The 23,655-nt window shown below is 40.1% G+C and overlaps 2 protein-coding genes across 32 annotated transcripts in view; one reads left to right on the top strand and one right to left on the bottom strand.

Annotated features, from left to right (window-relative positions):
* Positions 1-23,655, top strand: part of ASPH (aspartate beta-hydroxylase) — a 303,829-nt gene that overhangs the window by 227,312 nt on the left and 52,862 nt on the right. For 27 of the 30 annotated variants that reach the window (XM_070075073.1, XM_051843772.2, XM_070075072.1 and 24 more), the window contains one exon: positions 7,806-11,313. In XM_070075073.1, coding sequence (XP_069931174.1) covers positions 7,806-7,956 — 151 coding nt within the window. In that variant the 3' untranslated portion in view covers positions 7,957-11,313. Of the gene's footprint in view, positions 1-7,805; positions 11,314-15,363; positions 15,894-23,655 lie in introns of those variants that run through there. The other 3 variants (XR_007918607.2, XR_011389110.1, XR_011389109.1) reach the window with 2 other exon arrangements.
* CLVS1 (clavesin 1) overlaps positions 10,221-23,655 on the bottom strand; it is a 190,828-nt gene continuing 177,393 nt past the window's right edge. The window contains exon 5 of one of the 2 annotated variants that reach the window (XM_051843796.2): positions 10,221-12,379. In XM_051843796.2, coding sequence (XP_051699756.1) covers positions 12,292-12,379 — 88 coding nt within the window. In that variant the 3' untranslated portion in view covers positions 10,221-12,291. The remainder of the gene's footprint in view (positions 12,380-23,655) is intronic. The other variant, XM_051843797.2, reaches the window with a different exon arrangement.

Raw genomic sequence — 23,655 nt, 5'->3', positions numbered from 1 at the left:
GAGGTTGCCCAAATTCATATTCAAACCATGGTACTGTTTCTCTTCTTTGATAAGGACACTTCTCATTGGATTTAGGGCCCCGCCTAGTCCAGGATGATTTCATCTCAATGTCCTTGATTATATCTGCAAAGAACCTTTCTCCAAATAAGGTTACATTTATGGGTTCCAAATGTATCTATAGAGGGGGGTAAACATTCAACCACTACGCTGTTAAAACCAGGTTCTCTCCCAGGCATTCTGGTTTGAATGCCAGTGATTCTAGCCACAACCCCATAGGCTTGCTATGTAGATTTTGGGTCTCTGGTTATTTACAAAATGAGGATAATGCTGTACTCAGGTGATCATGTTGAATGCTGTTTTTCATTTCCAGACAGCCGGGTTAACAGTAGAGAAAGCAGCTAGGGAGTTTCCATTTCTGTGCCTTGTATTTCTGTCACCTGAGGCAGCCCTTGCTTTGTAGTCTGTAAAATGAGGTCATCAGAAATTTTAATCCAGAGCTGAATAAACTCTAATCAATGAATGAATAAACAGGCCATGGGAAAGTGGGAATTAATTGTTAACCTCATGGAGGGGCTGAGTTGTTTGAGCTTTAGATGATTCCAGAGAGGAATTCATTCTTTTGAGTCTCCAAGAGGGCCTTCCAAATTGCACTGGAGCCATTCCAAGAGAATGAATGGTGACCTCACAGCCCTCCATGGGACTCTGCATCATTGCCTGCAAATTGCCAGCCTGACATGTTGGCCGAGATGGAAGCATAGCCAGGAAAGGACATGTGGCATTGGTGTGGCCATAGTCTGAAGGCTTGAATTACCAACAAGTCATTTAATTCTTTTCTGCATGTCTGTAGAAATAGTATCTTTCCCCCACACACCTCACCTACATTATTAGCTATATTTTCATTAATACTCAAGATTTCGATTAGGTAGATTGTGTGGAGGTCATGCTACAATGCTTGTAGTAAATGAGAAACTTATTTTTAATCCACTGTGAATTGCTCCACAACGTTTGTTTTGATTCCACAAGTTGTCCAAGAAGATAAAGTAAATATGTCTTAAAATTGTCGATCACATATAGAAGCTGTGAATTACCACACATTTTCACCCCTTCTTTCATCTTTTGCACTACTTTCCCTGAAATCATACATCTTCTGTTCCACAAGATTAACTCTGCTACCATCTGTGTTGCAATGTGACCTGATCCACAGGACACAGTGAAGCCTCCTATCCAAGACTGTAAGACCATAGGAGCATTTTTTAACTGGATGGGATGTTTTCCTGAAGGTTTGTTGGTTAATGAATAGTAACATTTTATCCCCTTTCTTCCTTCATTTGAGTAACTTTGTAAATTAAGCACATCAATAAAGTGCATGAGCTGTGTTCTGTTTAGCATGGTAAAGTGCTTATAGCAATACGCAATAAATACACAGAATGCACACACACATATTCATGTCTGCACCTGCACAGGGAGTGATAGTTCCCACATCAATGCAGTTGTATTCCAAGCTTCTATTTGCTGAACTGATGGTTGAGGAGTTTGAATCCATTTCACTGTGGCACTGGTAAATGTAAACTGGTAAATGTAAATGGATGTTTCTGGGCCAGTCCCTGAAAGGTTTTTACATCACAATCTTTATTAAAAGGACCCAGAACCAGTGATTATTTGTATTAATGTTTCTATGGAGAAAAAAAATGGATCTTGAATTTTTACCTGAGATTTTAATGTTATTTATCTTCATAAAATGAAATTAAGAGCACAGGAGTTACATGGCCTGGGTTCTAATTCTGACTTTCCCTCTCATTCAGTATGGCTGTAGAAAACCTGTGCAACCTCAATGAGCCTTGATTTACTTACCTGTAGAATGGGAAGAATAAAAATAAGTCTCTTCATGGTATTGAGAATAAAAATTATCCATATGCATACACTCAAAACTGTAGTTAACAGAATACCGTGTGGCAGGTGCACCATGTCTGTTTGAGCTTTTACCCTCTTCTTGTTTAATTGCTACAGAGACTGAGACTTCTGCCCTTTCCATTCCTGGGAATGGAAACAAGCACTTTTGCAACACTAAAGATGGTTTTGCTACTATCTTCATTGTCAGAGAACACCATTGTGTTCTCTTTCTTCCATCTGTTGGTTCACTGCACCATTGTGTTCTCTGACAAGGCTGAAACCAGGACTTCCAGGAGCTAGGATCAGGATGAAGTAGTAGGCACTTGAAGCCTGCAGAAGGAATAGTGCAGAGGGGCACTGGTTGGACAGGCCTAGGCCAGGCACAATGGGAGTCAGGACAAAAACACAGCCTGATAGCACTCCCACTCTCTACTCCACTTCTCCTTTTCCTCCCTATGTCTTATCTGGGAGCTAAAGATATGAGGAGCGGGCAGTGGTCCCATAAGTGTTTCCCTCTCTCTTCCCTTTCTTTTTTCACATTCTTGATACACTGTGAACCATTCTGTTGCTGGTGCTCTAGGACTAAGAGGAGGACATCAGAAGTGACAAGGAGAGGCAGTGCAGGGGGTGGGCAGCAAGGCAGGATCTGGAATTCCCAGGGCCTGATAGAGCCTGGCTGGCAGGATGTCCCAGCAGGCACCAAGAGACAGGGCTCTAAGCCAAGGAGTATCCAAGGGTGTGGGGGAAAGAGATACTTCGTGGATTCAGCCATCTTTTGGTGGTACTAATATTTTGACATTAAACAAGTTAGCAAATGCTATGCCTATTGCTCAGATGACAGTTTCTTCATTATATCCTGCAAAATGTAGTGTGGAGAATGAAGCCCTAACCAAGATCTTGGCTAAGAGAATTGTAGTGCTGAAAGGAGCCTTACAGACCATCTTTTCCTTGTGCACTTTATAAAAGTATTTATTTTTGCTGTTTTATTTATTTGAAAAGAAAGCTAATGAGAGAGAGGGAGAGAGAGAAAGAGAGAGATCTTCCGTCTGTTCGTTCACTCTCCAAATGGCCACAGCAGACGGGTAGGTGGAGCCAAAGCCAGGAGCCCAGAACATCTAGGTTTCCCACTTGGATGTAAGGTCTCAAGCGCTTGGGCCATCTTCTGCTGCTTTCCCAGGAGCATTAGCAGGGAGCTGGGTCAGAAGCAGAGCAGCCAGGACTCAAATCAGGGCTCCCTTATGGGATGCCAGCAATGCTGGTCCCTCTTAATTCACCACTAATCTTTACACAAATGGAGAAACTAAGCTCCACATGTACAGTGCTTTACCATGGTTGGATGGAAGCCTAGAGGCAGTCAGTGTAAAAACATGGGTGTCTTCACTTCCAGAGAATTGCTTTCTGTGGAGATAGAGATAGAGATAGAGATAGAGATAGAGATAGAGATAGAGATAGAGATAGAGATAGAGGGAGAGAGAGAGAGAGAGAATATTGCCTTCTCTGTGTGTAGGGGGAGATGAGGCAGTGATGAAGCAGTTTCACATTTCCGTTACAGTGAGTGCCAGGTTGGAGTCAGAACGGGGGTATTTCATTAACTCAACATGAATAAGAGCTGGGTTAAGAAACCTTATTCCTGAGCACTTCAACCTTCATGTGCTCCTTGTAGGCCACCACAGCAGGGCACCTGCAGATGCTCAGGATGTCTCCTAGGGCTACGCTGTTGATGAAACAAGCCTAGTGATTTGAGTTTCTACAGCAGTGTCCCTATAGTACTGCAGAGAGCTGGACCTCTTTCCATGTGATCCTTTTGTGTGAAAATTACAGCCGTGGTGTTCGCCCACCTCAGAGCATTTCAGCAGAGATCACACTGAGATATTACCTGTTAAGATTCTAGGCTTTCCTTCACAAGAGATTTACAGACCTTCGACATCTTCGTGCTCTCTTTTTTGTTGTGTGGTACACTCATCCTCTCCAGGCAGGGACTGAATCTCCCATTTAGCCCTGGCGTTACTTCAGTCTGGACCTGGCTTCCATGAAGTTTTAACGTCCCTCTCTCCCCCTCCCAGGTTGGCTGAGGCTGCACAGTCAATCATTCTCTCTCTGACAACTGATTGAAAGACACCACTGTTTAAGGAATCTACATGAAGGAATCCCCATTAAGTAATTGAGTATCTTCACGCTTTTCTGGGAAAATATATCAGTGAAAATTAAAGGCAAACATAATTCTTTATTTAACAGGGCTTACTTCACTATATTTTTATGGTCCTGTGAAAAAAAAACACTTAACCTTTTGGAATAACTCCCAGATTTCTTGTTTAAAAAATGGTTAATTAATGGTTTACACTAAAACACATTTGACTTCATTTATCTGAAAAGCCACAAACCGGTGGTTCTAACATTCTACTCGTGCATCCTGGTGTTCCCTGAGTGACCAGTTTGTCCCAGGGCTAATAACTTTTTATAGTTCATAGGGAATTTAAGTTAATGAATGAAATGCTTAAGATTTCTCTCCCATAAAATTTACATCCCTAAATCTTGGCTTTGTTAAACCTATCAGAATCTAGTGAAAGCTGTCACTTTGCTCAACCTAGAATTTTTTATTTCATTATTTTAATTACTTTTGCACTTTTAAGTACCTTTCAAATTCTCTGCCACCCAAAAATTTTAATAATCACTTGTCATTGTTGCACCAAGTGTATTCACAGACTCTCTAAAGACTTTTGATATCTTATACCTTTAGAAGTTACCCGTTTTCTCAAGTGAAGGCAGATTTCCTAAGCAGTGATGCAAAGTAATTCTTGGTGACATTCACATCTTCCCAACATTTCACTTCTGTCTTTCATCTTTCACACATTTTTCTATATTTCCCTTCCTCTTCTGTTCTATAATCTCAACCATTAATTGAATATTTACTGTGTGCCAACCATAGACTAATCCACACATGAACTACGTGGATGAGGATACGAAATTTAAATAAACATATACCATCCAACTTATAAAGGCTGGACTTACAATTTTTCAACCATACAATCATATGACAGTCAAATGCATTCAGTAGGAGCTGGACTTGGCATTTTGAATGTGATCTCTTCCAGGGCTACTTCAGTGTGGTCCCATCCTCTCTCATCATCATGGGCAGTGGCAGGGAGTGCAGCTCCCCATCAATCCCACAGTCAGGAGGGGAACAACCCACGTTTTGCAATGCACTGTACTGCTCAGCTTAGCTGCTCCTTAGGTACATGTAATCAGTGCAGTTTCCACTTATAATTTTTAACTTATGATGGATTTTTAGAGACATTACCGTATTGTAAGTTGAGAAGCACCTGTCACTCTCCTGTGGTCACGTAACAGTAATTTCCAGAGCCTGGAGGTTTAAGCCTGCTTCTCATCCACCACGACCACCACCGTGGTGTCTTCTGCCACATGCTCCCCTTTACCTTTCCTCTGTTTTCCTTGTGTAATTTATAGTGAAATACATAGTACAAAAATTGCTATCTTAACTTGTGTGCATGTGTTTTAAAGATTCATTTGTTTGTTTTAAAAGCAGAGCTACAGGGGTTGGAGAGGAGAGACAGAGAGAGAGATCTTCTATCCACTGGTTCACTCCACAAATGGCCCCAGTGGCCTGGGCTGGACCAGACTGAAGCCAGGAGCTGGGAGCTTCATCGGAGTCTCCTACATGATTGTCAGGGGCATAAGCACTTGGGCCATCTTCTGCTACTTTCCCAGGTTTATTAGCACCTGAGAAGGGAGTGATGGATGGCCCAAGTCCCTGGGCCCCTGCACTCACTCACATGGGAGACCCAGATGGAGCTCCTGGCTCCTGGCTTCAGAGCAGCCCAGCTCTGGCCATTGCAGCCATTTGGAGAGTGAACCAGGAAATGGAAGAGCTCTCTCTTTATCTCTCCTCTCTCTTTCTCTGTATCTCTGCCTTTCAAATCAATTATTTTAAAAAACATTCATTCCTTTTTAGGACTGAATAATATCCCACTGTGCAAATAAATACACCACACTTGGTTTATCCATTTCTTCATTGAGGGACACATGGGTCGCTTCCACCTTTCCACTGCTGTGGATAGGGCTGCTATAAACACAGGTGTACTTTTCCCTTCCTATATTCTGCCTATGTTGTAGGCTTGTCTGTGACACACTAGCAATGCTTAAGCCCTCTAAGAACACTTTTTTCTTCCTTTTCTCTTTTTCTTTTCTTTTCTTTTCTTTTCTTGGTGTTGCCTTTCTTTAAGTTTGATTTTGCATCATGATGAATGCCTCTTCGGTCATTTGCTCCTAAATCTCTGTTTTCTGTCCTTTGTTACCTTTGGATAGAATTCTAATGGAACTCTTGTAAACCTTCAGAGGAAGGTAAAGACCCAAGCAACACTTCTTTTTTATTGAATGTAAGACATTAGGTTAGATGTGTGACAGCACAAAGGGCAGGGCCAGGTGGGGCAGGGGCAGGGGTGTTGTATGGGTGAGTAGCAGAAGTATTGCTTTAATGAGCTTTTAACTTGTAAATGTGAATTACTTTATCAGTCACTTTAAACAAGTTGGAAGTTTATTGTCGAAATCACACACTTTGTCAGTTATTCTCCACTGGGATGATTTTGCCCCCACCCCCACCCCGGGCCTTTTGGCAGTGACTGAGGAAGTCACACTGGTGTGCAGGTCCTGTCCTACTGCTATCTAGTGGGTGATGTTGCTACAGTATACGAGAGAGCCTGTCCAACAGAGAGTGATCTGGCCCACACATCAGTAGTGCCGAGATCAAGAAGCCCTGCAATACATCATTGTGCTTGATTTATGTTGATTTATCACCTAATAAGAAACATAAAAAGGACATCAGTCATTTTCCCAATAAAAAGGTCTTTATGATAAAGTGATAGTTTGAAATCACATTAGCATATCTATGCCCTAATGCAACTATTTTGCTAATCCAAGATGTAAAATTTCAAGTGCTTAAGTGGAATCTTAAAATATAAAGGAAATTTCATTTTAAAAACATAACAGCATTTAAGATATTAGCAATTAGTATCTATTTTTAATGGAAGGGAGCATTGTCATATAGTTAATAAACTTTCTTTGGATTTGAAAGACCTGGTGTAACTGCCTCCTGCATATTTCCGCCTTGATTGCTTTGTTTAGACTAACACTATATTTAGATCTAAGTAACCATCCAGATCTCTTGAGAGGTAGTACTGGAGGCTCTAAAGTGTTTTGCAACATTGACTTAAAATATTCCATGGATAACCCACTTGCATAGCAGATGACACTAAAAATATACAAAATCCATTCCCAATCTGCCCATTTTCCCCAACCAGTTATACTAGCTTGGAACCACATAATTTGGTTATATGCCTTCTGGTCACTGAGTGTAAGTGAAGACTCAATTCCATAAAATGGAACTTGTAAGCTGAAAGGAAAATCACTTGGTGATGCACAAACCCCTGCCAGGTGTCCTCAGAGGCACTGAGATGCCTGACACCTGGTCCCCACCTGTGGTTCTAAACTCATCTCTGAAAGACCCCGGAGGAAAAGGCCGTGGAGTCCCTAACTGAGGAGCTGTTGCATGCAGGAACTGCCAGGGCATGCGCTCCAGTGCTGGGCTGATCAAGGAGGCCCCTCCGAGGGTGAGAGCCAGCACCAGTGTGGTGCCTGTGATGCTGTCAGTAGGCCCTCATCACCAGTCCCCTGCCCATGGTACATCCTCAATGCGGAGCAATGAAAAATGAATGTTTATGCTAAGAATCCTGAAGTCCTTTCTTTGTCACCAGGGGAGGAATAAATTCTGGCTTGGCGTTCTGGTTAGCTGGTATATCGCAAAGATTATAGAAAGGGCTTCCTGCATGCGGACAGGAATTGACCTCAGGCAGCTGAACCACACAAAGCTGAACTCTAGAATCTGTGTCTCTCTGTTCCAGGACCTGGGAGGAAGGCAAGGTGTTCATCTTTGACGACTCCTTTGAGCATGAAGTGTGGCAGGATGCCTCATCTTTCCGGCTGATTTTCATCGTGGATGTGTGGCACCCAGAGCTCACCCCCCATCAGAGACGCAGCCTTCCCGCAATTTAGCAGGAATTCATGCAGGCTTGGGACCCACTACAGAGAGGTTGTCTTTTTGGCTGTGTCTCCTTGGATGTGAAGAAAGAAGTGTAAACACCAAGACTTTTCATTCCCTGGACAATTTTATGCCTCCTCCTAGGGTTTGAAGACACAAAAGAGAGTATTTGCCTCATTACAGTTCATTTAGGAAACACCTGCGTGACAACACGGACCTTCTGCCTATATCTAAGGTGAACATTTAACAGCCTCTACCTTGCCAGCCAAAGATATTCTTTCCATGTAGAATAACAGGTCTAAATCAACATACAATGAGAACATATGTAGAAACTGTGAATATATTGCTTTAGTTGGAATTTTTCTATGTAGTTATATTTTTCTAGGATAGTCAAACTGTTTTGTCATCATATACCACTACTTTTTGTGGATTTCAATGACAAGCTATGTAAATGCTTTATCTCTAGCTGTTTAATGATAACTTCCCTGGCAAACTGAGATTTCCCTCTTTTAATTCTTTCAGTAAAAGACACTCTTGAATAAAGCAATTTTACTTTCCTAATACAAAAGAGAACACATAATTACACCAATCCAATGCCTGTGAACTATGCTGATCCCTACTTATTATCTGCGTTGAGATCCAGTATCTTAATTTTTCCTCATTATGCTAATGGTGGAAATATTATAAAAATCATAGTTCTTTCTAAGAGGAGTTTTTTTAACATTGAAAAAGGATATGGAATCATTTTTACAGAGAATTATAAAAATACTGAATAGAAATTTTTTAATGCCCAGTATTAGGCCTTGTGTTTGTGAGGGGGTAAAATGCGTAGAAGATGTTCTCTGAGGACTCGGTAGATAGGCGCTGCTAGGGTGTCTGGCTCCTGTCCTTTTTGCTGTCTGTGAGCAGGACCTAGGAATCCAGGGCACCTGCCTACTGTCAATCTATGTGAGGGCATTTGGCCGTGGAGATAACCCCCACAGCTTTGTAAAAACATTAAGGGTACAGAGTGAAAGTCATGAAGGATGCTAGGATCCTCATGCTGGGTGTAGGAGGTGGAGATTGCTCTCCTCTTCTATCTCCCTGGCTCGAGGAACTTCTGCCTTTGAAACATCACTTTGAAAGAACAATAATTATCTACATGTACTGCTAATATTACCCATGACCTAAAAATCACAATAGAAAATGGTGTTGCCCACTCAATCCCAAGATAATCAAATCCCTGATTTAGTAAAGCAGTAATGTATTTGACTGTGTATTTTTAAAATACATGCTAACTAGACATGTTTAAGAATGTAATGATATTCAGGCACTGAATTCTAAGCCAATATGAACAAAAATGCCAAAATGGCACATAGATCACCTGATTGCATTCACAGGTCGAAAAATACACCTGTGCTTTCTTTTTGTTCCAATACTAAGGAGGCTTTCTTTATGTCATTAAAGACTATTTCATGGGGCCAATGTTGTGGCATAGTGGGTTAAGTCACTGCCTTTGATGCTAGCATCCCATGTGGGCACTGGTTCGAGTTCCAGCTGCTCCACTTCCAATCCAGATCTCTGTGAATGTGCCTGGGAAAGCAGCAGAAGATGGCCCAAGTACTTGGGCCCCTGCACCTATGTGGGAGACCAGGATGAAGCTCCTGGCTTCGACTTGGCCCAGCCCCAGCTGTTGGAACCATTTGGGAAGTGAACCAGTGGGTAGAAGATCTCTCTGTCTCTCTTTCTCTCCCTTTATCTCTAATTCTGCCTGTCAAATAAATAAATAAATAAGTCTATGGGGAAAAAATATTTCTTTGGGGCTGGCCTTGTGGTGTAGCAGTTAAGACTGCTGCCTTTAACATCGGCATCCCATATGGATGCCAGTTCATGTCCTGGCTGCCCCACTTCCAATGCAGCTGCCTGCTGATGGCCTGGGAAAGGCAATGGACACAGCCCAGTGTTTGGGTCCCTGTCACCCATTTGGGAGACCTAGATGGAGCTACTGGCTTTGGCCTGGTCCAGCCCTTGCCTTTGTGGGCATTTGGAGAGTGAACGAGTGGACAGATCTCTCTCTGCCTCTCTCTCTCCATCTCTCTCTCTCTCTCTCTCTCTCTCTGTGTAGCTCTTTCAAATAGATAGATAAATGTTTTTTTTTAATTTCTTTAACATAGAAATTGACCCCTTTTCCTTGACTTTATTGATATTGGCCTCAGTAGAAAAATTTTAAAAATATTTCTCCTGTTCCTTCTGTTTTGCCAATGTTCAGAAATCCTACTAAAACAAAGAGGCACAAGAGGGAAACTATCAAATTAATTACCAAAATGAAAAAGAGAAATCAAACTCATAAAAGATAAGACAGTATTTGTGTCCCTCAGAATTTATTGGACAGAGGAAATGACTGACAAAGGGCAATACAATCCAGTGCTCATGGAGTGACATTCGTGTCACCATTGAATTTGGTTCTCGTCAGTATATTGCATACACATAAAGAAATACAAACTAGAAATCATCATTGCTGAACCATCACCTTACATTCATTTAATGAGATTATGGAATAGTAGAAAACCTAGCTCTTAACTTAGTAAATGTAATATGGTATTTAAAGTCAGGTCACTACAGTAGCATTGTAAATATTTCCAATTGAAATGCCAGAGGTATTATTACTGTTGCAAAGGGTTGGCAATCATATTTTAACTACCTGGAATCCACAACTATTTTATAAACTCAAGTAATAAAAGGGATTTTCTAATTCACTTTAATTCTTTCTGTGTCTTACCTACATCTTGGTGTGTAAGAAAAGTGTTTCAGTCATTGCATTGGTGGAATCATTTCAGTGTTATTGTTTTGTGATTTGAAATGTCTACACAAAATGAATTGGTTTTATTTATACTGTGATGCAAGTGGTTGAGAAATATTTTTAATTATATTTCAATTTTATTTCTTTAATGGTGGAATGTAAAATTAACTTTGTTGTTATTCGCTACCAGTAGGGAAAAGCTGAAACATTAGAAAGAAATGTAATACAACTATTAAATTATTATCTGTCAGGATAATTGTGGCCAGTTGAATCACTTCTTTCTTTTGAATTGTTCAGCTCACAAAGTAACCCTTGCAAATATTTAAAATGTGAAGCCATATTTTATTTTCGATTATCAACTAAAATATGTTTTATTTGACATTGAGCACCAATTGGTCATTCTAATAAATGCCCACGTGATGCAAATAGCTGGACAAATCAGCAATATCTAAAAATACACAGCTGGTCTTGGAAAACATGGCATGAGTAAGGATATCTGTTAATTTTTCATCTGATTTCCTGTGACTGGGTAGTTGGGACCACCATTTCTAAGGAGAGTAGCTAAAGAAATAAAATGATCTTTGGCATTTCATCTTGCATTGGTAGTCTTCTCTTATTTCAGTGTTTGCATGTTTACTATCCTTAAGGGGTCTCTTCCTCCATGATTGAATACCTGCCTGCTTAGCAACAACCTGGCCCTTTCTTCACACCTGAAATGACTATAGAAAGGTGGGGGCTTAAATAGCTTAGTAGCTCGTTCCCTTGCTGTAGTGACCCAAGCGAGGCAATTTAAATTGATTTGTTAACCACTGACATGTGTTTCCAATGAGGCCCGCCTCTCTGCCAACACACACTGGACTAATGGGTTCTCAGGCTGCCTGTGGGGAGTCACATGGCTAAGATGAAATAATCACATTCCAAATTGCATGTGTCTTCTTTTAAGCTGGAGGCCTGATGAAAGATGTGACATCAAAATCATTTTTCGCAGGACATCAATATAAGCAAACTGCAAATAGCCAGACCTATGAGAACATGCTCTTAGGCAGAACAATTCAATGCTGGTGATGAGGTCAGAGAAAATAATTCAATAAGAATGGAAATTACTATTGTCTTGGGGCTTTGCGCTACATTAAACTTGACCATCTGATCTGCACAGTTTAACTCTGATGTATTTACTTGGAAACATACTTAATCTTAAATTGCAAAACTGGAGAGGGTCCCTGTGTAATCCCTCAGAAAAATCCTTGTCCTAATGTGGTATGTGCATCAAATGTAGTTTTTCGTTGTTTCAGTTCATTTAATACCATATGTATCAGGGAAGGGCTGTCTTTCTTATATAAATGCTTTGCTTCATCCTCCAGTCCCCTCACTGAAAAAAGAAAACTCAAGTCTTTATCCAACTTTGGCTGCTCAGACCTATGGCTGGTGACAGTCATTGCTGGGGGTCAGGAGTGGAGGGCCTCGTGTCAAGCGGATGGCACGTGTCTATGTGGGTCGGTTGCACATGTGCTCCCTTGTTGGCTGATACCACTGAAGGCCGGTGTGCAGGAGCATCAGGGTGGCTCATGGCTCAGTCCAGAGCCAGGAGTGGCTGAGTGTTCTCATTCTCTCCCTTGTCCTCATGTTTCAGGGTCCCAGCTTCAACCACAGACTGAGATCTAGAAAAGGGAGAGGAAAAAGACACAATTACAAACAATTCATGGAGGCAATAATTTTGAAAACTGAGGGAGGTATTTCAATTGTCTATTCACCTTTTTAATCAAGACACTCAACTACAAAATTGTTTTCCCTTTTATGTCTCTGTTTTACCTACTTGTGTTTCCTATTTGACATTTTTATGGAGAAAGGTGTGTTAGAATCTTGGAATCTTTGCTAGAATTTCTTACATTGGTGGAAGGGCACAACATTCCAGCCACAATTCTGCCTCAGTGTCTAAATATTCCATGGATTTTTCTTTAGGTTTTCTTTATTTTGTTTATTTTACAGACAGACAACAGACAGAAAGCTCCCATTCTCTTGTTCACATCCTGAATGCCCAAAATAACTGGATCAGTCAAAGCTAGGAAACAGGATCTCAGTCCAGGTTTCCTACATGGGTGGCAGGAACTCAACTACCTTTTAATTTTTTAATTTACTTATGACAGAGAGTCAGAGAGATATCTTTTCATCAAATGGTCCATTCCTCCAAATGCAGGAAAGAGCTGAGACTTTGCCAGGCCAAAGCCAAGAGCCTAGAACTCAATTTGGGTATCCCATGTAATAGGGACCCAGTTACTTAACTACTGCACCAAATGCCAGACCCAACTACTTTAGCCATCACCTGCTGCTCCCAAGGTGTTCACTAGGATGAAGCTGGAATTGGGAGCAAAGCCGAACTCCAACCTAGGCATGTCAAGCAGTATCTTTAACTACTAGACCAAATGCCCATCTCTGAATCTTTTATTTTAAATCATTCAGTGATTCTGATTCTTTTTTCTTTCTTTCTTTTTACTTATTTGAGAGAAAGACAGAGATCACACCCACTGGCTCACTCCACACAATATTCACAACAACTAGAGCTAAAGCCAGGAGGGGGAACTCAATCCAGGTCTCCCATGTGTGAGAAGCTAGGAGATAACCACTTGAGCCTTCACCACTGCCTCCCAGGGTGTGCATTAGCAGGACAGCAGGAATAAGAATCTGGAGCCAGGAATCGAACCCAGGCATTCTGATGTGGGACACAAGCATTCTAACCACTAGGCCAAATGCCCTCCCCATCTGTGGATCTTGAGATGATTCAAGTCAAATAAATGTTGTTGGATTTTCCATGTTTCAGTGTACTTTTCAAAAAAAAATATTTATTTATTTATTTGAAAGGCAGAGTTACAGAGAGAGAGAGAGAGAGAGAGAGAGAGAGGTCTTCCATCCGCTGGTTCACTCCCCAATTAGCCACAACGGCTGGAACTGCACCAATCCGAAGCCAGGAGCCAGGAGCTTCTTCCAGGTGTCCCACATGGGTGCAGGGTCCCAAAGACTTGGGCCATCTTCTACTGCCCTCCCAGACCATAGCAGAGAGCTGGATCGGAAGAGGAGCAGCCAGGACTCAAACCAGCACCCATATGGGATGCTGGCCCTGCAGGCAACAACTTTACTCACTATGCCAAGGTGCTAGCTCCTCAGTGTGCTTTTTAATCACTTTGTTTCCCAGAATCTCAGCAACTGCCATGGATGATGTTAAGACCTTGAGCCTTCGAATCAGTTAGACTCTGCCCCTTGGAAGACTGGCTGGGCAATTGGAGGGCTTTGGGAAATCCTCTAGATCATTAATCTCTCTCCTATAAAAATAAAAGTCTTGGCTATTCCCCACATCTGTTTATAAGGATTAGAACTAATGATAGAATGCATTTGGCATAGAATTATAGTTATAATTTGTGGAACACTTTTATCATCATTATTACAATGGTAGTGGAAGGAATCCTCAATTTTGGATGTGTTTTTATGTGTTTCTTTAACACATGTTATAACATGTTAAATCTGAAGCCATTTTCCAACCTACAGAAAAAAAATTACAAAAGCTACATGTGTAGTAGATACTCACTATATTCACATTCTTTATTTGTTTAAATTTTTTAGACAGGCAGAGTTAGACAGTAAGAGAGAGACAGAGAGAAAGGTCTTCCTTCCATTGGTTCGCCCCCCAAATGGCCGCTACAGCCAGCACTCTGCACCAATCTGAAGCCAGGAGCCAGGTGCTTCCTCCTGGTCTCCTATGCAGGTGCAGGGCCCAAGCACTTGGGCTACCCTCCACTGCCCTCCCAGGCCACAGCAGAGAGTTGGACTGGAAGAGAAGCAACCAGGACAGAATCCGGCGCCCCAACCGGGACTAGAACCCAGTGTGCTGGCGCCACAGGCGGAGGATTAGCCTAGTGAACTGCGGCGCCAGCCTCACATTCTTTAAAAAAGTATTCATGGGGCCAGGGCTGTGGCATGGCAGGTTAAACTGCCCCATGCAGTGCCAGCATCCCATGTAGGTGACTGACTGATTCCTGGCTGCTCCGCTTCTGATCCATCTCCCTGCTAATGTGCCTGGGAAAGCAGCAGAGGATGCCCCAAGTACTTGGACCCCTGAACCCACATGGGAGACCTGAAAGAAGCTCCTGGCTCCTGGCTTCAGTCCAGCCCAGCTCCGGCAGCCCTTGTGGCCATTTGAGGAGTGGAATTCCACCCTGTGCACTTTTCTTCTTTTCTGATTTTAGTCAGTGTGTTTTTGCTGTAATAATCCATCATTGGGTATAACAATTTTCTGTATCTTATAAGGTTTTCCGCAGATTATCAAACATAATAGAGGATTCTCACTACAATATATAATAGCTGGAGTATTAATTATGTATGCGTCTAGTGTTCTTAGAGATTCTTTACATGTGTTAACTTACCTTATTTTCAGAACTCTAAAGGATGTTGCTATTGTTACCACCACTTTATTGATAGCAAAACAATTAAGTGACCAAAAAATTAGAGAACACAGGAATGGCAACACAAACAGAGTGCAAAACAGGATAGCTTATTGCCACCACACTTATCCTGGGTGTAACTAAGGCCTCAGCTGGAATATTTAATATTCCTTCTACCACACCATGAACATAATTTTCTTATCTCCTTTCAGGATATGTATACACTGCAGAAAGCATAAAATGAAGATACCAAAAGTCAAATAATTACAATTGCTTCAGGATAATTAGCAGCTACTATAAATTTCCATCCAAACAATTCAACTTGAGAGACCAAGGCAAACCTTTGAATGTGAAATGGATTCATTCAGCACTCGGATGGAGCAGAGGAAGTCCCAGGTAGTAGTTTAGCCTCAGCTCTCACACATTTCCTAGGCAATTTTCTCTGTGCTTGTGTATGTGGAATGAGGGTGTAGATTTATATAAGAACAGAAAGGCTGAAAAGCGAGCAAGCATTAAAACAAATGGCAAACGTGATGGGCAAACCTGCCCAGACGGAGCACTTCCTTGCAGCACCTTGGACAGCTGCCTGTTTGCTCTATAGGCCCTTGTGAAATTGGAAGGTGCACATACTGATGGCCATCTACTTTTAGGGATATCAAACTACATTTCTCTTCTGTCAGGAGGTCAACTTTATTTTTTATTTTTTTTAACTTTTATTTAATAAATATAAATTTTCAAAGTACAACTTTCGAATTATAGCAGATTTTCCCCCGTAACCCCCCTCCCACCTGCCACCATCCCATCTCCCACTCCCTCTCCAATCCCATTCTTCATCACGATTCATTTTCAATTATCTTTATATACAGAAGATCAACTTAGTATATACTAAGTAAAGATTTCAACAGACTGCACCCACAAAGACACACAGAGTATAGAGTACTGTTTGAGTAGTAGTTTTACTATGCGTTAATTCGCATAGTACAACACATTAAGGGAGCAGGTGCACAGTGACTCCAACTGTTGATTTAACAATTGACACTCTGGGGTCAACTTTATTTTACAATATTCCATATGAGCCAAAGCCACAGAGTTAAAGGGAAAACTTGTGACTCATTTAAATCAATATGACAATAAGTCAATGAGAAATATCCTCCATGTCCCTAAAGGAGCAGCTCTGCTAGAAAGTTCTTTCTTACATTGAACTCACCAGGTCCTTTTGAAGCTTCTTTGCACTGTTTCTGGTTCCATTTCCCAGAGCTGTCAGAATATGTGCTACCATCCAGTCCATGTAAGAGGCCTTTGGGTGTTAGCTAGCATCCTCCAACACACTCCCTCACGTCACCCCACACCACCACCAAGACAAACAGACCTCACTGATGCCAAGGTGTCTAAACCTCACCACCTCAGCCCTCTCCTGGGTCTCTTTATAAACTGGGCAGGTCGCTCATGGTGTTCTGGTGTGACTTCATAACAGGGTGAAATGATTGCTTCACTTTGTTATTTATTTATTTTTGTATGCTTCTATTGAGGTCCTCTAGAATTTTATTAGCCTTTTGTGTACAAGTATAACACAGGTAAAGTAAAATTTGCCTATATCTATAAATGCTGGATTTAATCCATTTCTCTTCCTTTTGGAAAGTGCATGGCTAAGTATTAAACTACATCTTCTTAAATTCACCACATATTTCCATCCTTTTGGATCTTAAAATTTCTTACTCAGATAAAATATTATCTTGATTTTAATAAGTTTTGGATTTTCCACCCAAACTTTCATTTCCCCTATTCTGATAGCCATTATGTGGAAAAGAAATCAACAAATTCCCAAATCATGGGTTTTCCAGGAATCACTTATTCACACCGACTTGGGTAACAGATGTTTGTGAGTATCTGCTGCTCTATGCCATGTGAGAAAGTGTGTAGAAACCATCACAGTTCTGTGCGAACACTGCTTCAGTTACCCAACCACAGAGCCACAGATGTGGAATCACTGTGACAGGCACGCTGTTACCCAACTAAAGGAGAAGCAGTTTGAGGGAAGGAAAGTATTGGCTATTAAGTAAAAGAAAGTCTGTCTTTCACACAGTGGCATTATTCACCATCTTTGTTCAAGCAACCTCTGTTCATACATGGTTTCAAATTGTGATCTACACAATTTCTTTCAACAGATGATGCCCAGAATGATGGCTCTTATCCCAGCTAATAAATTGTTTATCTTTGTTGAATGGCAAATAGCAATGGGACAATTCTGAGAGACTGACCATGAGGAACCAAACATAACATTTCCCCTCCCCACTCCCAGTCTGCATTTCCATACTTGAGAATATGACCCTAATCGCTTTACTTTGAACACAAAATAATTTCATTTACCTAGTCACACAATGAACATTGATATAAGCAACAAAGTATATTATGAAGTATTTGAAATTAATTGGAAAATAATAGCAAACATTGCTTTTCAAGAAAGTCTAATATAAAAAACGAAGCTAAAAGAAACACCTTGCTCCATTTAGCTGAGTCAAAATACATTCTATCAAAACTAATCAACTTCTCTCTGATAACAAATGTTTTTGACACTTCCAGAGTTCTCTGGAGTTGCAGTTTTAGTGCATTAGCCAGGGAGAAATCACTTGCCTGGGGCTTTGTTGTCCAGATCACTCTTGGTGGTAATCTCTCCATTCAGTGGCTTTGCCTTCTCACAAGCAGCTTAACACTTGTGCTAAAGTAAACATTTCTCTTGGGTCCTCTCTCCAACACTGAAAGCCAGCTTAACCTCAAGGGCAAGCAGGGGAGTGATTTCAGTTATTTCAGCCATCATTATCTCAGTGGTGTAGCAGGCAACCCTACCAAAGGCTTCATTCTAAGTTTGATAGCCACATTTTGCTTTCCTGCTATTATCCACCCTCAAAAGCACTCGCTCTCTCTCTCTCTCTCCACTCCCTTTTACCATTCCATACTTCTCTTTCTTCCTTTCTTCCCCCCAAATTTGGAATTTGCTCTTCTTTGTGTCATTAAGGTTCTATGGCTGTGATTTAATTTTTACTGATGCCAAATGACAATTAAATGGTTCCATCAAACTCTGATTTGAAGCAGACCCTACCATTCATTCTCCAAAGAAGGACCCCATCATTTCATCAACTATTCCATAGTACTGGGGTTATTTCTTAAAGTCAATGGTAGACTTGATTTTGCGGAATAGCACATGATTGTGAGTCTATATAGGAATTCTTAAATGGATATTTTTTAAAGAAAGTATTTTTAAACAGTTCTAAGTAATTCTACCCAGGCTTTTTGTTCTATCAGTAAGTTCAAGTATCAAGGAAATTCTCCAGGGGAGCTCCAAGTTGGACTTGAATTATGGCTCCACTCCCTGCTTTGTGATTTTGAATGAATTTTGTCTTCTTTGTCTTCTCAGTGTAAGATGGAGGTATGAGAGTGACCACATCCGAGGGGTGAGAGTATTGAGCATAAATGAGCATTTGATGAACTAATGCAAGTAAAATATTTCACTAAGTGCCACCTGGATATAGTGCTCAATTTTTTAGTTATTATTATTATTCATCATTTACAGATAAGAAAATTAAGGTGCAAAAATAATAAGTCAATTTAGATACTTAGCCACAAAGTATGACTTGAATTCAAGCCCAATCATAAAACTTGTGAGATAGAATTGTATATACTGATTTATGATGTAATCTGGTACTAAGTGAAAGACTTACACTTCAAAATCATGAAGATAAATATTTTTAAAAATGTAAATATGTGATGAAACTATTCCACATGAAAGCCAGACTAATTGCCTTACTTTATAATCTTGTAAAGTGTAGAAGTAACACAGAAATTTCCATCTGTTTACAATTACTTATATAGCATTCAGTGCAATATACAAGAGAACTTCAAAAAGTTCATGGAAATGGAATTAAAGGGCAAGTTTATTTTGATGCAAAAATTTTAAATCCATGCTTATTGGGGTCTTCAAAATTTCATATCAATGCATATTATAAAGAAATCATGTGTATATGTCAAAAATTTTTCACCCAAATAAACTTAGCTTTTAACCATTTTTCCATGAAATTTTTTAAAGTACTCTCACATTTGTAGTTCTTTCAACTGTGGAAAGCAATATGAGGTTTCTTGCTACTATAACACCTTCAATAATCTTGGCAAGGCATCTTAATGAATATTTGTAAGACATATTTCTTCTGTTCAGCTGTAAAACTTTTGAAATTCAGAATTATCCAAGTAGGCAACACGATTGAACTCATTGGGAACAATCAATGTTGACTGAACAAGATAAATAAGTCCTTTAAAAATAAACAAATGAATCTTTCTTTTCTCTATCAAAGTGAACAAATAATATCTCTCTACTCTGATACTAAGTTTTCCACAACTTACACAACTAAAAATATAAAGAAACCAATAAACATTTCTGTTATTTTTTGATGTGAGCTGTTTTTTAGAGTAAACCAAACATTGAATGTGCAGTTCCTGCCTATATGTACTATAACCTACAATTAAATATATAATGCATTTCTACTGGAATGTGATGGGTCTGAGCACTGACTACCCATGACCAGGAAGAAAGACATAAGAGAACACAAATTACTTGCAGTGAAGACAGACACGTCCAAAAATTTGTCTCACATTAGCCCTGCATTGTACATACAGAGCCTCAATACACAAGTCCACTGAGGATTCAAAACTGGGCCACACTGAATGGAGACAGGCTGTAAAGGTCATAGACACACTGCATTTCAAAGACCTAGTTTGAAAATCAAGAAGAATGTGAAATATCCCACTGATATTTCCTTAAATTACATGCTGATACACTAGGTTCAATATGCGTAGCCTTCAAAACAGTTTGTGGGAAAATGGAGTTAAACATAAATTTATTTTGGTGCCAAAAATTTTTAAATTCATGTATAACTTTTTCTTAATGCACATTTCTATGAACTTTTTGAAGACCTCTCACAAAACACATTAAAATTACTTTTGTAATTTTTGTTATGTGGCTGCAACACAACTTAAAATTACCTTTGTGGCTCACATTGTATTTCCTTTGAGGTTGGTCTGGAACCTCATTATCTGATTAGGTTTGCGGTTAAGCCTAGAACAATCTAATCTTCCTTGAGAAATTCACACTCATTTTATTTTTTTTTATTTTATTATTTTATTGACAGGCAGAGTGGACAGTGAGAGAGAGAGACAGAGAGAAAGGTCTTCCTTTGCCGTTGGTTCACTCTCCAATGGCTGCTGTGGCCAGCGTGCTGCAGCCAGCACACCGCGCTGATCTGAAGCCAGGAGCCAGGTGCTTCTCCTGGTCTCCCATGGGGTGCAGGGCCCAAGTACTTGGGCCATCCTCCACTGCACTCCCTGGCCACAGCAGAGAGCTGGACTGGAAGAGGGGCAACCGGGACAGAATCCAGCGCCCCGACCGGGACTAGAACACAGGGTGCTGGTGCCGCAAGGCGGAGGATTAGCCTATTGAGCCGCGGCGCTGGCCCTCACACTCATTTTAAAGAATCTCAGTGACAACATCACTGTCTGTCATCATCCTAAGCCCTTACTGCATATTAACCAGTTTTATCCTCACTTAGTAGCACATGGCACTGTATGATGTGAGAACTGGACTGTCAGTGTGGTTTCTTGAATTCTAACTGGAAATAAACTTCATTGGATTATACTCCATCTATTATCATTTAGCTGAGGTGAAACTGACATTTAATTTTGTCTGTTAATGAATAAATATTATGAATAAAACTTTAGGAATTAGCAGCTGTCTCTGCTGGTCCATCCCTCAAAGTTTTTGCTTATACTGTCCTTTTTAATCAAATTATTATGCCTCTTACTTTTTTGATGAGGATAACTGCCTAGCTTTTTTTTTTTTTAAAGATTTTATTTATTTATTTGAGAGGTAGAGTTACAGCGAGAAGGAAAGACAGAAAGTTCTTCTATCCACTGGTTCACTCCCCAAATGGCTGCAAAATCTGGAGCTGGGCCAATCCAAAGCCAGGAGCCAATAGGCTCTTCCAGGTCTCCCACGCAGGTGCAGGAGCCAAAGTACTTGGGCTGTCTTCCACTGATTTCCCAGGCCATAAGCAGAGACCGGAATCATAAGAGGAGCAGCCAGGGCACAAACTGGCACCCATATGGTTTGCTGGCACCACAGGTGGAGGCCTAACCTACTATGCCACAGTGCCAGCCCCACTGCCTAGCTTTTTAGGACAGGTAGTTCTCTCAGCCACTACCTATGTTTCCCTCCTGTGTGACGTTATAGTACCCAGTGCAAATTGTTATGGTAACATGTACAGTGGTATAATGTAACTTCCCCTTCAAGTTTAATAATCCTTAATAAATTACTTATTTCTTGAATAAAAAAAACTGCTCTGTGAAGAAATATAAACTACTAAAAAGATAAATTTGTTCTTTTGAACATTAAAGCAAATTTATTTTATAACTACAGATTATTTTTCTATTTATCCCAAGGGCCCTCTGACAGTCATACAGATAAACTGATGGAAGAGTGCAAGGCTAAAGGTTGGGTCCCTCTTCTTGTCCTGGGTGTCATTAACTCACTATATGACTGTGGAGTACATCATTCAAGTTCTCTGACTTCATGTAAAATGATGGACATTCATGGGCAAGATGACATGGCTAGCCCCATGTTTTCATGAGTATTACCAGATTGGGTTGTAACCACCATTTGTTCTTAAAAATAATTAGATATCATTTTCAAAATCTACAACTCAAGACTTCAAGCTAATTTTCTTAAATAGTCTAAGTACCTTTCAACCTCAACAGTTGTTCCTATCTCCTTCTAGAAAAACAAAGAAATATGGAAAATTTCAGAAGTTGCCCAGATATGGAAAACCTTTCCTAAAGTTAGTATGAGCCCCATACATCTAGGTTTCATGAGCAGAAAGATTATCTTTCTAAAAATATTTCTCACTTCTATGAGTTTCTAAAGGTTTGATTCCCAGCTGCCAGATGCTACAAACAACTGTTTTGCTGTGTTGTTAAAACAGTTTCCTTTGAGTACTGTATTGCTGCAAATGATCTGTGCTCTGGTCACAATTTCCTGATGCAGTGTAGCTCTCACCAATCTCTCTTAAATCCAATTTATAGTCACCAAGGTTACTCCCAAGCTGCACAGCAAATCTAATCAGCACTCAGTAACTCTTGGCTGCTGCATCTGAAATCAGTTTGAAACTTTTGGAAGACTTCAGTGCATACCTTATTTATATATTTTTAGAATTATCATTTACAATCCTACGATTGTTAATCATTATTATCATCACCACCAAACTCAATAACCACCATTTATTGAGCTTTCACCACTTGCCAAGTTCTGCACTATGTATGCTACTGTATCTTTGCTTAATCATCACAATAACTTTTTGAGATGGATATTGCTCATTTTATTTTGCATATTAGAAAACTGAGCCTTAGAAAAGTGCACTAATTTTCTTTTGATTCCACAATCAGTTGTGGAGCTAGAATTGAAACCCAGATCTGACTCTAAAATTCATGTTGTTAAACACTGAACTACTGTACAAGAAATGCCTACAACTTGATGAGAAAACAAAGTTCATATTCATATCCAAATTATTGACTTTCAAGTTGTAACAGATGCATTTCTTCCCTTGGTATTATTGAATCCAAAAGTTCACATAATCATCAATTTTTTATAAAAATTGTTTTAGGCACAGAGAAGTTACTGAAATCACAAAATAGATCTTTAGTGAGAAAAAAACTCCAATAATTATAGAATCTAGAAGCATGTCTAATTACCAGTAGAGTGCTTTATCATATTTCAAGATTCTTTCTTCCAAACACATAGCATTGACTCAAATACCCAGGACACTTGTTCAGAACTGCAATCAGTCAACACTGAAAGTTGATTAGATTGGAGAAAGGCTGCATATTAGAAGTAACTGAGAATAGAACTCAGCTGCCAGAAGACAGATCTATCCAGGAACATGGACATACTGAGAAAGAAATGGGAAAAGGGAGCCAAGGAAGGACATGATGAAGCTGGCAGCTGCAACTGGACTTTCTGCTTAATTTACTTATGAAGCTGTTTGCTGTTCTTTATGAAACTATGCATTCTAGCCATATTAACTCACCCAACCTGGTTTTCTCATCTGTGCAATGAGGATAAATGATTGCTATATTTTCCAAAAGGGAACATATATAATAAAGTGTTTGAGCTCTTTGAAGGGGAAATTGCTGAACTTAGAAGCATTTGTTAATTACCAATACTTCCCTTAATATGAGATTTTTGAGAATAAACAATGGATTCACTGCTTTATCTGATAACAGAGATAGTTCATGTTTACCCAGCTGGAGAAAACCAAAGGGGAGACTATAAACTCAGAAAATGTATACAGAGCCTATTACATACACTAAAAATATATTATTGATTTTACTGACAATTGACAAAAGAATTCCTTTATATGTCCGCGAAGTTGTATTTATGAAATGCATGAAGTTTGTATACTTAAATA

Source organism: Oryctolagus cuniculus, chromosome 6 (assembly GCF_964237555.1).
Source record: "Oryctolagus cuniculus chromosome 6, mOryCun1.1, whole genome shotgun sequence".
NCBI classification, from domain to species: Eukaryota; Metazoa; Chordata; class Mammalia; order Lagomorpha; family Leporidae; genus Oryctolagus; species Oryctolagus cuniculus.
The sequence above is the reverse complement of the archived record's forward strand: the minus strand, read 5'-3'. Positions and strand labels throughout refer to the sequence as shown.